The following is a 15,794-nucleotide window of genomic DNA, read 5'->3' on the forward strand; positions in this document are numbered from 1 at the left end:
TTCGCCTTGAAGGGGCTGTGAGCATCCACTCTGTGTGGCAGTGGACAGAACAGCAGCACAGTAGTGGCAGTGGCATAACATGGGTTGCCAGCTCCCGGGGCTGTGCGGAGGGTGTGGGAATGGGAGGGAAATGGATAGAGTACGCATGTGCATTCAACTGCCTAACAGCGTCAGCATCACCCAGGAAATGACAGCCGCAGAGATAAGAAAAGAAGAGGCATTCTGTTGTCACTTTCTGGTTTGCATTTTCTTTTTCTTTTTTTTATAAGATATTTATTAAGGTTTTCAGAATATTACAAGACAAAAAAAGAAAAAAGAAAAATACAAAATAAAAACAGTTAAAAACAATTCCTTCCTTCCGTTACTTAGCCTTCATTTGCTTATTTCCAGGACCTCCTCACACCTCCCTTTTTTGTATTCCAATTCAGTTATTAGTTCAACAAATCCCTCCCCTCTTTATGTATCCTAATCGTTAATCATAAAGTATTTGTAATTTTAGATTTTTACCTATTAATAAACCATTTTTTTTCATATTCCCTTATAACATTTCGGCTAAAGACCACTTAGTTTCTATCCGACATCATTCTACCATTCATTAATTTTGCAATATTTCTGTACTGGTTTGCATTTTCAACGGAGCCAAGCAACAGAAGAGCGTGTATTGAGGCAGCACCGGGGGTTGACATTTTGCACCCCCTAACAATTTCGCACCTGGGGCAATCACCCCTGTGGGGCCCCCCATGTTACACCACTGAGAAGTGGTAGATTGTAGCGGTTCCTAATAGCTGTTTGACTTAAAGCAGCCCACTCCAACTTGGGGCCCTCCCTTTGTTTTGGACTACAGCTTCCTGGATAGCTCAGTTGGTAGAGCATGAGACTCTTAAGCTCAGGGCTGTGAGTTCCAGCCCCATGTTGGGCAAAAAAATTTCAGCGTTGCCGGGGATTGAAGTAGATGATCCTTGTGGTCTCTTCCAACTCTACTATTTTGTGATTCCATCAGTGCCAGCCAAGGTGGCTTTGGGTTCTGATTTATTTATTTGATGCATTTATCTCCCACCAGACCTCCAAGCAGCTCAGGTACATGGTCCTCCCCCTCTCCATTTTACCCTCACAACCACCCTGTGAAGTAGGTTAGGCTGAGAGACAGTGACTGGTCCATGGTCACCCTGTGAGCTTCATGGCTGAGTGGGGACCAGAACCGCAACCTCCCAGGTCTTAGTGCACCACTGTAACCCAGTGTTTCTCAAGCATGGGTCCCTGGCTGTTGTTGGACTACAACTCCCATCATCCCTGACCACTGGTCCTGCCAGCTGGGGATGATGGGAGTTGTAGTCCAACAACATGAGAAACACTACTCTTGACCACAGCGCCACTCTGGCTCTCATATAACCTGAAAGAAGTGGGGATCCTCTAATCTACTACAAAAATCTTGAGGTGGAGTAGACTGAAAATATATTATTTGTAAATGTGCAATTTAAAGAAGCACAGTACTGTGAGTTTCTGTGTTCATTCCCACGGCTGCTTGATTCTAGTACCAACAAGTAAGGGACATGTCAGTGGTCAAAATATTATGATAGCACCACGGGCCATAAATGTATGGTGTAGACCATTCCCTTATTCTTTGAGATCAAGCAGATTGCATGCTTTTACTTTAAAGAAAAATGGTACAGTTTTTAAAATAACTTTTTTTTGTTTGTGTGCATTGCAGGTTATGCAGGATAAGATCATATGCCTTCCAAAAAGGGTGCAGCCTCCGCAGACCAACTCTCACCTTCCCAATGCGTCAAATCTAGACTCAGACGCGACTCCATTTCTTCCACCCAAGCCATCCACACCTCCTGCTACTGTTGAAATGAAGGGCCTCAAGACTGACTTGGACCTCCAGCAGTACAGCTTCATCAACCAAATGTGCTACGAGCGTGCCCTGCACTGGTACGCAAAATACTTCCCTTACCTTGTCCTCATCCACACTCTGGTGTTCATGCTGTGTAGCAACTTCTGGTTCAAATTCCCCGGGTCAAGTTCCAAAATCGAACATTTCATCTCCATCCTGGGGAAGTGCTTTGACTCTCCTTGGACCACGAGGGCTTTGTCGGAGGTCTCTGGAGAAGACTCAGAAGAGAAGGACAACAGGAAGAACAACATCAGCAGGTCAAACACAGTCCAACCTAGCGCAGAGGGGACTTTGGTCCAGGCTCAGTCTCTGAGATCAATACCTGAGAAGTTCATTGTGGATAAAGGGACCCCGGGAGCTCTGGATAAAAAGGAAGGAGAACAGGCCAAAGCGTTGTTTGAGAAAGTGAAGAAGTTCCGGCTTCATGTTGAAGAAGGGGACCTGCTCTACGCGATGTACGTTCGTCAAACGGTGCTGAAGGTGATTAAATTTCTTATCATCATTGCCTACAACAGCGCCCTTGTTTCAAAGGTTCAGTTCACTGTAGACTGCGATGTTGACATCCAGGACATGACCGGTTATAAGAACTTTTCTTGCAACCATACGATGGCGCATCTCTTTTCTAAGCTTTCCTTCTGCTATTTGTGCTTTGTAAGCATCTATGGATTTACATGCCTCTACACTTTGTATTGGCTATTTTACCGCTCGCTCAAAGAATACTCTTTTGAGTATGTCCGGCAAGAGACTGGCATCGACGACATCCCAGATGTCCGCAATGACTTTGCGTTTATGCTACACATGATAGACCAATATGACCCACTTTATTCCAAGAGGTTTGCTGTGTTCCTTTCCGAGGTCAGCGAAAACAAACTGAAACAGCTTAATTTGAACAATGAGTGGACTGCGGAGAAGCTGAGGCAAAGACTGCAGATGAATGCCCACAACCGTTTGGAACTACAGCTCTTTATGCTGTCCGGACTTCCCGACACTGTTTTTGAAATAACAGAGGTTCAAGCACTGAAATTCGAAATAATTAACAACGTCATGATACCAGCCACCATTGTGCAGTTGGATAATCTCCAGGAGCTCTCATTGTACCAATGTTCAGCAAAGATCCACAGTGCAGCCCTGGCGTTCCTGAAAGAAAATCTGAAAGTCTTGAATGTCAAATTTGATGACTTCCGAGAACTGCCACCTTGGATGTATGGGCTCAGAAATTTGGAAGAGTTGAACTTGATTGGTTCTTTGTGCCATGACATTTCTAAAAATATAACTTTGGAGTCCTTTCGGGAACTCAAGAACCTGAAAGTTCTGTACATTAAAAGCAACCTGTCCAAAATCCCACAGTCCGTGGTTGATGTTTCGAGTCACCTTCTGAAAATGTGCATCCACAATGACGGCACTAAGCTGGTGATGCTCAACAACTTGAAGAAAATGGCCAACTTGACGGAACTAGAGTTGGTGCACTGCGACTTGGAGCGCATTCCTCATGCTGTGTTCAGTCTTGCCAGTCTCCAGGAATTAGACCTGAAGGAAAACAACCTCAAATCAATAGAGGAAATTGTTAGCTTTCAGCACCTTAGGAAACTCACCGTCCTCAAGCTGTGGCACAACAGTATAACCTACATCCCTGAGCACATAAAGAAGCTCTCCAGTCTGGAACGGCTTTCTTTCAGCCACAACAAGATAGAGGTCCTCCCATCCCACCTCTTCCTCTGCAACAAAATTAGATACTTAGACTTGTCTTACAATGACATCCGGTTCATTCCCCCGGAAATTGGGGTGCTGCAAAGTTTACAGTATTTCTCAATCACTTGCAACAAAGTGGAGAGTGTGCCGGACGAGCTCTACTTCTGCAAAAAACTCAAGACGCTGAAGATTGGGAAGAACAACTTGTCCGTTCTCTCGCCTAAAATTGGGAATCTGGTATTGCTGACCTACTTGGACATCAAAGGAAATCACCTGGAATTTCTCCCCCATGAACTCGGTGAATGCAGAGCACTGAAAAGGAGCGGCCTGGTGGTCGAAGACACCTTGTTTGAAACCTTGCCCTTAGATGTCAGGGAGCAGATGAAGGCAGAATAAGCTCAACCCTCTTAGATCTTTTACAGCAGCGGTGGGGAAACCTTTGGCCCTCCAGATGTTACAGGATTCCAACTCCCATCAGCCTTAGCTAGCATGGGCACAAATCGTTATGAATGCACAACAAAAAGCATGTCTGGAAGGGCCTTGAAACCACGTAGTCTGGGGTCTCCAACCCCACTTGAATGTGCTTTACAAAATGATGCCCAGGCTACAACAGCCTTATAGACTCTTTGGACTCCAACTCCCAACATGCCCAGTCAGCATGGCAAGTGGCCAGGAATTATGGATTTTGTGGTTCAGCAACATCTGGAGGGCCACAGGTTTTTCACCCCTGTTTTACAGCAACTCGTCCCTGTCAAATGCCTTGTACATCACGAGCTAGCCTGAATATGCCTTTAAAGTCTATTTTTTATTATTTTAGTGGTCCCTTTGTATGGACATTTTTGGACTAGGTTGTATATGTATATATATATATTTTATATATAAAAAATTTACTTGGTTTTCCTCACCCAACGGTGTTTGTAACTGTTCGAATTTTTATTTTGCCTTGATACAAATGGGTCTGTGTAGTTCTTATTTTGTATCAGTGAAATCAAGTTGCTTGTCTGCCTTAAAAAATGGGGGGGGGGGGTCACTCTCCAGAAATACGGTCAGTATGTTCCAAGGCATTGAATGAAGGTTACCTATATGAAAGTAGATGAATGTACAGTTGCCATAGCAACTCTAAGCCATTTGATTCAGTTTTGTGTACCAGCTTATCCAAGGCTGGGGAACCTGTTGCCCTCCAGGTGTTGCTGAACGACATCTCTCATCATCCCTGACTGATGACTATGTTGTCCGGGATTGATGGGAGTTTGGAGTCAAGCATCATCTAGAGGATTACAGGTTCCCCATCTCTTAAGGCACCAAGTACCCTCTTTATTCTTCTTTTTTATCCTAGTTGTGGGTAACTGTCATTCCCTGTTCCAGAGGCTTCATTTTGACAATAAAGTAAGTCAATCCTGTTTTGTGGTTGTGGATCGAACCTGTGCTGCCATGGCTGGCAAACAGGAGCCTTGTTCCCTTGAAGATTCTAATTTATTAAAATAATGCTTTTGGCTAGGATTCCGCTCTCTGTAGTGGTGCCAAATCTTTGAGTCACCTTTTCCATCTTCGGGATTTTCAGCCATGGTCAGAACCCTCTGCTAGAGGTTGTGTTCCAACGAAAGGTTGTCCTGTGTATAGTGGAACTTCGGTTTTCGAGCTTCTCGGAAGCCGAGTGTTTTGGAAGCTGAACACCGAAAACCCAGAAGTAATTGCTTCCGTTTTTGAACGTGTCTCAGAAGTTGAACGGATTCCGAGGCGTGTTTTTCAATTTTCTCAATGAAAGTTGCCAGCAGCCCTTTGCTGTTGAATGTTTTGGAAGGCAAACAGTCTTCCAGAAAAGATTTCATTTGACAACCAAGGTTCCACTGTACTGTGTAAATTTTCTCTCCCCCCCTAGCTTTTTTTTTCCTTAAGTGTTGGTTCTCCCCAATGTACATCCGAAGATCTTTGCAAGTCACAAGCGTGTAGCCAGTGAATCAGCCGAAGAATGCTTGTGAATATCCTGTCGTGAATGCTGTTTGCAATCCTCTAAGGACAGATGTACTCCATAGAATATAGATGTCAAACTGATAGCCACTTAATTGTTGTGGCTTACCCCTCAAAGAATCCTGCAAATTATTGTTAGTGGAGATGTTGAGAATTGTATTAGGGATTTCCCTCACTTCTTTCATGGAACGAAAGTATCTAGGGGTCCCTGAGGAGAGGGAATGATGGTGTTATTGTGAACTGCCTACCATAAAAAGGAGGCAGAGACATAAATTGATTATTATGACATTACCCGTCAAACTGTGAGGCAATGTCTGGCTAGAAATGCCCTCATTAGAAAACTCATAACCTCTCCAAATGAAAGTTGTGATTGTATTCATGTTTGCCTGGGAGGAAACCACTAAACTCAGCAGAACTCACTTTCCCCAAAAGATGTCATGCTACAGAGAAAATCTGGTATTTCTGCTTAAACTTTATGGGCATTATAGAGGGGTGGGTGAGTGGAGTATGCAAGATTCAATGTGTTTTTTTGTTGAAGTTAGCTATCAATCAGATCATAAAACTGGAGGCCCATTTTTAAATAAGTATAAGAACAATTATCCGTAATACACAATCACTGTTGCCCAACCCAGCAAGGTTATCTTAGGATGAGGCTCTGATCCAGCCAACTTTCTCCTTCTCTTTCATTTTCATTCAACTCATTTCATCCTTATCTGTAAACAAGTCAGAGGTTGAAGCAAAACACCGCACGCTTTACGGTTCTGAGGTTCAGCAGATTGTGAGGAAGAAAGCATTCATTTCTAAAAGTACAAATCTAATGTAAACCAAAGCACTGTTGCTACTAATAAATGTAAGCCCCTTTAATGTGCCTGCTCCACCAGTGACTTTCTGTAGTCACCTGCTGTAGATTAGAAAACTGAGACTATGGTAAGGCTGGGAGCATTGGGGGAAGAGGCTGTGGCCCTAAACTGTGGTTTGCTCCCACCGCAAGGGCTGGCTTCCAATGGCTGTATATCACCAATAAAATCTAGCAGTGGTAAAGCTGAAAGGTGCTGTTTATATTCACATCCGCACCATACAAACACAACACTCTTATACCACTTGAACTGTCATGGCTTCCCCCAAAGAATCCTGGGAACTGTAGCCCTCCTTAACAAACCATCATTCCCAGAATTCTTTGGGGGATGCCATGACTGTTCAAGTGACCAGTGTTCAAAACTCCCATTGTTCTAGGCAGATTATGCAACCAGGAATTTCATTAGCGCCAGCAGTTTCTGAGCTCTGGGCGCAGTGCTACTCCTAAGATTTCCGATGAAAACTGCAGAGTGGAAGGAAAGGAGGACCCTTTTCTGCCTCTCCACTTCCAGCCCCTCTCTGACAACCGGAGAAGAGACCCTCTTAAGAATATTAGGGGGGTGGGCAGGGGAAGGACTAGACCGTGTGGGAAATGAACATAATATTTTAGCCACTGTTCATTCATTTTCAGTCTTGTATTTTTGTTATTAAAAAAGCGCGCCTGGACATTCCGTTGTTGCGCCCACAACCTTGGTTTAAGGTGCCATTTAGCTCCTAGCGTTCATATCTCAGTTTCTAACACTGCAAGTGACACAAGAGTGCTTTGAATGTATGACATAGATGTGACCTGTTTCTTAACCAGAACAAACACAAGTTGCACCAGTGTTTGTGATGTAGGTAATGTGCACTGTATCTACCTGTGAATAAGGACTGGTTCACACAAACTCTAGTTGGATAAACACACACACACAGAGAGAGAGAGAGAGAGAGAGTTGCAATTGAAATTATTTAACCCCCATTGCAGGTGTGAGACTGGAAAAGCCAGTATAAGTTGCGTTTTCAACTGAATTTGGGGGAACCACTTGAAGCATCCATTGTGTTGAGCTATTTCCGCTTTCGTTTGATTTGCTTATTGCAAAGTCTGTAAACCTTGATAATAAACCCAGTTTGCAATGGGGGTTGAATAATTTCAATTGCACCCACATGCACCCCTACATGGAGGGACATTGGAATAACCACAATTTCTACGACGTTTTCATTAGTATTTTGTTTTGAGATTTGGGCCTGCCATGTTCTTCACATGCTGGGAGGTAAATGCATGTGTTCATTGTACAGACAGTGGTTTGTAGCCAATACTTGTCCTGCTCAGTGTAGGCATTTTCATTAACTTCAATGGGCCAACTCTGAGTGGGGCTGGTTTTGGATATAACCTAGAATCTTGGTCTTGCAGTTGTGTGAACCAGTCCCCAAAACTGCTGTAGTCAGTGAAAGCATTCAGTCCAGACTACAGTTCTCTAGTCACTGACTTTGGAGAACTTCCATTAACTTCTCTGGACTTTCTTCAAAACAAATGATTTAAGGAGTGAGCTTTCTTTAAAAGGCCTCTTTCTCATGTATTGAAAGCATTTATTATGGTTAACGGTGTCTTGCATGTATTTTACAGCACATTCTTTTTCTAAACAGAAGTTGCAGATGCTCCTGTTAGCGCTAGTTTTTAATGTTGTTTAAAATTATTGGGGATTTTTAAAAAAAATAAAAAATATATTGTCGTGTAATGTCATGAAACAAGCTCAGGTAAATGAATGTTTAACTTCTTATTTATATTTACTCTTTTGGTGTTTGTGCAAATCATGTGCAAAATCATGTTATCGGGATATATTTGAAAAGTTCTTGCTAAGAAAAAGCCATTTTCCTAATTCTTTCCAAGGTCAGGAAGTTATGTCAACAGAGAAATGCCATATGTATTCCATCATTTTGCTTCATATATTACAAACGTATATCTGCCCATAGTCAACCACATAAAACATTACAGCAAATCATGGTCATCTAGTCTGAATCAATTTTTAATTCATATTGGTGCAATTGTTGTAAGGGGTGTTTCGTCCTGGGGGAATGCAAAATGTAGTGGTTTTGAAAAACTGGGGCAACGTAATGAAAACAGTGTGTTGAAATAAGTGCATTGAAACAGTCTGGAATTTGATCTTGATGCTGTTTTCAAAACCAAACCGGAGTCATTATACCGTCAGTTCACCCTCTAATGCATAAGCTTGTGTTCTGTCGTGCTACAGAAGGCACAATGGGGCAGGGAGATGAAATAAAGTTTGTTCCAAATGTAGCATTTTGAGGCAAACGGTATTCATTTCACCAAACTGTTTCTTCCGCATGCCTTTATTTCAAAAGTGAGTAACGTCTCCTGCGGAGCTTTGTTTAAATTCATGTGTGTGGCACAAAAGGGAAAGGGTGCCTCCATCCACCTCTAGCCTCTGGCACCCACTGACACGTGACCCTCAGTGGGGGAAAAATATGCCCATTCTTGCTTTGGTTCTTTCACCAAAAGGAGAGCCCCATGGCCAGATGCCTGGGAACTAAAATGCATTGACCGTGGATCTTCTAAAGCAAGTGGTGAATGACAAGAGGATGAAAATGGACACGGCAGAGGCAGCCTCCTTTTTTGTTGATGCAAAGTGTTCCCAAATCAAATGGGGGTGTGGGGGGGGGATGAAAGTCTTACTAAAAGCTCTAATGAATGGGACAAATTGCCCATCACTTTCAGTGGATCTTGAGCAGGAGTAGAGCCTGTGTGTGTGTGTTGGCATGCACAAATATTACCGTATTTTTTGCTCTATAAGACTCACTTTTTCCCTCCTAAAAAGTAACGGGAAATGTGTGTGCATCTTATGGAGCGAATGCAGGCTGCACAGCTATCACAGAAGCCAGAAGAGCAAGAGGGATTGCTTCTTTCACTGCACAGCGATCCCTGTTGCTGTTCTGGCTTCTGAGATTCAGAATTTTTTTTCTTGTTTTCCTTCTCCAAAAACTAGGTACGTCTTGTGGTCTGATGCGTCTTATAGAGCGAAAAATACAGAAAATATTTGAACATTTTAATTGTTACTTATTTATTAGATTTGTATACGACCCTCCATCCGTAGATCTCAGGGCAGTTCACAATATGAAAACACAAAACGCATAATAAAAATAAGAACGGAAGAAAACCCACAAACCAAAACATCACTTTCAACCTTAGTTTTCTCAACATAATTTGGCCCCAAAACGGTGAGCATTAGATTCCAGTAAATGCAGTGCAGGTTATGTGGTTACTGATTTTCACGGAGAGGGGCGAATGTAATTGAACGCTATTTTCTACCAGGATTTAAGTTGTGCTCCTCTGACCTTCTGAACAAGTCCTGCATCCGGTTGACAGTGCATTGTAATGAAACAATGCTCTGACATCATGGAGATGCTTCCAGGCCGAATCTGTTGTTCTTCCACTAAGAATAGCAGTAAGCATTTAGACAGATTTCCTGGATAGCTTGCGTGTTCATGCATTCCTGTCCCTCGCTGACCTTAAAAAACAACAACTGGGGTGAAAAGCTTCTTGCGTTTTGCAGTGATCATCCCTTACTCAGCTTGGTAAATGGGCTTCCAAAAGGGTATGTGCCCATTTATCAGTTTGGGCCTTTCACTGTGATCAAAGTATAAGCTCCAGTTCCTTCGTTTACCTCTTAACGAGGCAGCATGCATTAAGAAGCCTCCCAGTGACTGTGGTGGCTGCCAGTTCCCCAAAACATCTAAGGGAGCTGTATCTTGAGATCGCCTTTCCAGTCCCTCCTCTCACCCTGTATATTATACCAGGAAATGGTCCCTGCAGCTTAGCTTGCTGTCGTTTGCTAGGGAAATTGACTCAGGACAGTAAGTTCATTCTTTCAGCCAAAAATAGCAACTTCTTGTTCCGTGCAAGGGGCGAAGGATGCATAAAATTTAGAGCAAGGAATGAAGTGGAAAGCTGTTTAGCCATAGGCTTGAGGGACAAATGCAAGAATCCAGTTTGCATTCAAAGCAGACAAATAATAATAATAGTAATAATAATAATAATAATAATAATAATAATAATAATAATTCTATTATTTGTACATCACCCATTGGACTGGGTTGCCCCAGCCACTCTGGGCAGCTTCTAACATATATAAAAACATAATAAAACAAACATTCAAAAGCTTCCCTATACAAGGCTGCCTTCAGAGGTCTTCTAAAGGTCATCTCCTTGACATCTGATGGGAGGGTATTCCACAGGGTGGGCGCCACTACCGAAAAGGCCCTCTGCCTGGTTCCCTGTAACTTCACTTCTCACAGTGAGAAGGCCCTCAGTGCTGGATCTCAGTTTCAGGGCTGGATGATGGAGGTTGAGATGCTCCTTCAGGTATACAGGGCTGAGGCCATTTAGTGCTTTAAAGGTCAGCAACAGCACCTTGAATTGTGCTTGGAAACATACCTTGATCCAATGTAGATCTTTCAGGGCTGGTGTTTCGGATCACAGCTTCAAGAGTTGCACTGTCCCAAATTTTGCACCGCAGTCCTCCAGCCAAGTAATGTGTACGAGAAACTTGTGCACAAGTGTGCATAAAAATTGGTGGCCATCACTACTTCTTTTGGGAGTGTATTCCATATGTGTTTTTTACCACAGAAACCTTCATAAGAAAAGCTCTCATCTCCTAAACCTGTTCCTGACACAGGAGACCCAACCGCTCCCCATGGTCTATGGTCCCTGACCCACTGAATGCTTTAACATACCCCAGTTGCCCTCCCCCCAATCTTCTACCCACCAACAGACTCCCCCTCCTCTTATTTTAACATGCCACATTTCAAGCAAGCTCATATTGACCCAGTTATACTCCAGAGCAGGGGTCAGCGAAGTTTTTCAGCAGGGCCTGTCCACTGTCCCTCAGACCTTGGGGGGGCGGACTATATTTTTTGGGGGGGGGAATGAATGAATTCCTATGCCCCACAAATAACCCAGAGATGCATTTTAAATGAAAGCACACATTCTACTCATGTAAAAACACCAGGCAGGCCACACAAAAAACCCAGAGATGCATTTAAAATAAAAGGACACATTCTACTCATGGACAAACACGCTGATTCCCGGACCGTCCATGGGCCGGACTGAGAAGGCGATTGGGCTGGATCCGGCCCCCGGGCCTTAGTTTGCCTACCCATGCTCCAGAGCATGGTTCACTAGGTCAATGCTTCTGATGTTTAGCCCATGCACAATGTCTGAGACACACATCAGCCCTGAAGTTAACCTTATAGCTTCACAAGAGCTGTATTATTTGGTCTTTACGAAGCCAGTGCTAGATTCTTGTCCATTCTTCTAAGCCAAGTTTCCATACATTCCGCTACGTTTGTCTTTAAAATTGTATCATTTAGTGTCTTTCATCCATATATAGCTTGCATAAGATTAAGTTGTTTCTGTGGAACATCCGTCAGAATAACTTAGACAACATGTAATACTTGCTCTGCCTTGTTATTATACAGTTGGGTGTTGTTTAGTTGCTAAAAGACCCCTTGAGACAGTGCTTGACATGGAATTCTTGACATATTAACTCCTAATGCTTGCCAAGCCTGCTTTTACAGGCAATTCAGAATTCCTAATAATTCCTGCAAGATGTTCTTTTATAAATCCGATTACACAACAGGGGCCCAGTACAGCTTATTACAGTAGAATTTTTAGACAATTTGCTTTAATGACGCAATTTTGGTAGGCTTCCAGTGAAACTAGATTAATTTGCAATACAATCCACTTTTATTATACCATCGTTCAACCTATTTTGAGGCAACTTGGCAATAGCATTTATTTATTTATGCAGGGCATTTATTACCTGCTCTTCAGCCGAGGCTCTCGGGGCTGTTTGCACAACAATAAACCTGATCAGCGACAAAGCCATTTGCAAAGAATAAAACCATACAACACAATGCAGTGAATTATACAACAATTAAATACACACAAAAAGAAAACAGCAATTACATTCTGGCATAGTAGACGACCAACCACTCTCTCTGTTCCAACTGAATCAACAGAGATGGTTCAGGTGCTAGACTGGTGCCTTGAAGTGCTGATGGGCTGGATGTCGGCCAGTAGACTGAAGCTGAATCCTGAAAAAAGAGAGGTGTTATGTGTTCTTGGTTTTGGGGCCCAAGGGGTGGGCATACAGCCTATCGTGGATGATGTTCCACTCCCCTGGAAAGAGCAGATCCATACCTTGGGGGTCCTGGGAGAGCCAGTGTGGTGCAGTGGTTAGGAGCGGTGGACTCGTAATCTGGTGAACCAGGTTCGCGTCTCCGCTCCTCCACATGCAGCTGCTGGGTGACCTTGGACTAGTCACACTTCTCTGAAGTCTCTCAGCCTCACTCACCTCACAGAGTGTTTGTTGTGGGGAAGGGGAAAGAGATTGTTAGCCGCTTTGAGACTCCTTCGGGTAGTGATAAAGCGGGATATCAAATCCAAACTCCTCCTCCTCCTCCTCCTCCTCCTCTTCTTCTTCTTCTTCTTCTTCTTCTTCTTCTTCTTCTTCTTCTTCTCCTGGATCTAACAGTATCACTGGAGGTTCAGGTGGCTGTGACTGGCTATTTCCAGCTATGTTGGACAGAGATGACCCTACACCAACATGCTCTGGTAGTTTTCAGATTGGATTATTGTGTTCTAAATGAGACGGCCCTTGGAGACGACTCAGAAACTTCAGCGGGTCCAAAATGCAGCTGCCAGATTACTGGCTGGGGTTCCATTCATAACCAACATTAACTCCCCATTTTAAAACAGCTGAACTGGTGAGTTACCACTTTGTTTCAGGGTCCAATTTGAGATGCTTACATTGCTCTTAAAAGCCCTCAGCAACTTAGCCCACAATATCTGAAAGGCTTCCCCTTTGCTATAGACCCTCTCAAGGATTAAGATCAGCAAAGGAGGCCCTCTTGGTAGTTCCTTCTTGTTTGGATGGTGGCAGACTGGAGAGGAACTTCTCTGTGGCAGTCCCTAAGCTGTGGAATTTCCTCACCACAGAGGTCCTCTGACACCTTCCTTGTTTAGCTCTCATCACATACTGAAGATGCCTTTCTTTACCCAAGCCTTGGACACGTAAGATATTTGTAGGACCCATCCCACTCTTCTGATCATAAATTGTTTTAACCGGTCTTATTTTTCTAGAAAAAGTGGTGCCATGAACACCTCCCTTGTTCTCTTATAATGGTGATGGCACTCACCTAAGACATGCCGGAACTGAGTTCTGGTGGGTTCCAGCTGGAAAAAAAGGTCCTGTTTTAAACTGGTTTTTAATCTTATGTTTTTGTATTGCTGCAATCCACCCTGAGAACATATCGGAAAGCATGGGTACCCCACTTCTGCTATGTAACATTTGCCCAATAATATGATCACATTGGAAAAGCATTGAAAAACTATGAATATAGCAGAGTGATGTGTAGATGGTCCATTATAAATCAATCACTAATGCACTCTTATTGCGTCAAAGACACGTTGCAGAATTCACCTGCTAATGAGCACCAGTCTGAAGGGACACTCACTCAGCTTTCAGGGACCAGCTCTGATAGAGTCAGAATCTTGATGCCTGCATTTGCTGACTGTCTGGATATGTCCCCGTTCCCCATACCCCCAAGTTGTTCTATCTCTTTTTTCAATGTTTGTCTTTCCACCCTTAAAAAAGAGAGAGAGAGGGAGGGAGAGAGAGCCTCCCCCCCCCCCCCCCGGTTTATGAAGTTTTTCTTAGGTTTAGAAAGGGGTCAGAAGAGCGAATCTGAAGAGCTTCAGAGAAAGAATGAAAGGTTATATTTATTTATTTTCCAAGCCATGGAACAAACTGGAACAGGATGAGATTAAAGTAAACAACGAAATAAGACGGGAGCCTGACTAATGGGGATATCATGGCAGTAATGGAAACTGATTGCAAAGGAAAAGAAGGGGAGCGGAAGAAGAGAAAAACAACACTCTTATCCTAAGGCCAAGAGGAAGTTATATTGTCCTCAATGATCTGGTTTCAAAAGAAACAAGGAACAAGCTCAATTTTAAAACGAATTATTTTTAATAGAGACAGTATCTCAGCATAAAGGCCAAGCCGTAGTCGTCCAGTCTGAAGAAACCAGGCCAAATGCATGCACACATAAACCGTACATTCTGGTGGGTTCATAAGATTTCAGTTTTAGACACTGAATGCACAGGAAGGAGTGTGGATGAGAAGCAACATTTCATTCATGAAGCAATGCTGGGAGAACGGAGGCACTTCTTTTAGGGGCAACTGGGTAAGGACCATAGCTCAGTGGGACAACACATGCATTGCAAACAGAAGACCCCAGATTCAATGCCTGGCCTTAATACAGGCCCACATGGACCTTCCAAACCAAAACAGAGCAAAATAAGTTAATGAGAGACAAAGAATTGGCCAGAGGAGACTGATCAGCTGTGTGGATGTCTAGAGAAGCTTAGGACTATACAGAGACCAGTGAGAAGAAGAAGAAGAAGAAGAAGAAGAAGAAGAAGAAGAAGAAGAAGAAGAAGAGTTTGGATTTGATATCCCGCCTTTCACTCCCCTTCAGGAGTCTCAAAGCGGCTAACATTCTCCTTTCCCTTCCTCCCCCACAACAAACACTCTGTGAGGTGAGTGGGGCTGAGAGACTTCAAAGAAGTGTGACTGGCCCAAGGTCACCCAGCAGCTGCATGTGGAGGAGCGGAGACGCGAACCCGGTTCCCCAGATTACAAGACTACCGCTCTTAACCACTACACCACACTGGCTCTCAGAAGAAGCTGGTAGGGAAGGTTCTTCAAGGGAAGAGCCATAGCTCGGTGGTGCAGCTTCTCCTTTGAATACAGAAGCTCCCAGGTTCAGACCCCAGCATCTCCAGGTGGGGCTAGAAAGGACCTTTGCCTGAAATCCCGGGCAGCAGCTACCAGTCAAGGTAGGCAATGCAAAGCTAGAAAAACAAAGGGTCCATCTACCTGGCCCTGAGGACTCTCCCCCGGCCCTGTCCCTTGCTTTCACTGATGGTGATGATGACTGGGTGGGCTTCTCATGCATCTACTCACACACTTGCACACTGTCCTGTTAACCATGCACCACAATAGACACCCAGAGAATAGAAGAAATGTGGCTTTATTATGCAGCTGTTAAGCAGGGCTAGTTTTGAGGCCAGCTTACACAGAACTGAACTGGTAGAGGGCTGAAAGACAGGTAACATAAATCCCACCCAATGAGTCATAGGAGGAGCAACGGTTGCAGTTATTATTTTCTTAACCCCTTTTCACACACCATATACTACAGAACCCATGCCATGCCCTCCTCAGGGCCTTTTACCCAACTGCAATGTGTGTTTGAATTGCTGTAATGCCTCTTGCTTCATACCCTCCAAGATTTCTCCAGTGAAAACAGAGACATCCTAAATCATTAT

At 43.7% G+C, this 15,794-nt stretch overlaps 1 protein-coding gene across 2 annotated transcripts in view; it reads left to right on the top strand.

The window, feature by feature from the left end:
• The window catches only part of LRRC8C (leucine rich repeat containing 8 VRAC subunit C), a 38,803-nt gene extending 30,416 nt beyond the window's left edge, over window positions 1–8,387 (top strand). For both annotated transcript variants that reach the window (XM_081008623.1, XM_081008622.1), the window contains one exon: window positions 1,709–8,387. In XM_081008623.1, the coding sequence (XP_080864749.1) occupies window positions 1,709–3,979 (2,271 nt within the window). In that variant the 3' untranslated portion in view covers window positions 3,980–8,387. The remainder of the gene's footprint in view (window positions 1–1,708) is intronic.
• The last annotated feature ends 7,407 nt before the right edge of the window (window positions 8,388–15,794 follow it).

The sequence above is a fragment of the Podarcis pityusensis genome (genome assembly GCF_964106645.2).
Source record: "Podarcis pityusensis genome assembly, chromosome: 6".
Lineage (NCBI taxonomy): Eukaryota > Metazoa > Chordata > Lepidosauria > Squamata > Lacertidae > Podarcis > Podarcis pityusensis.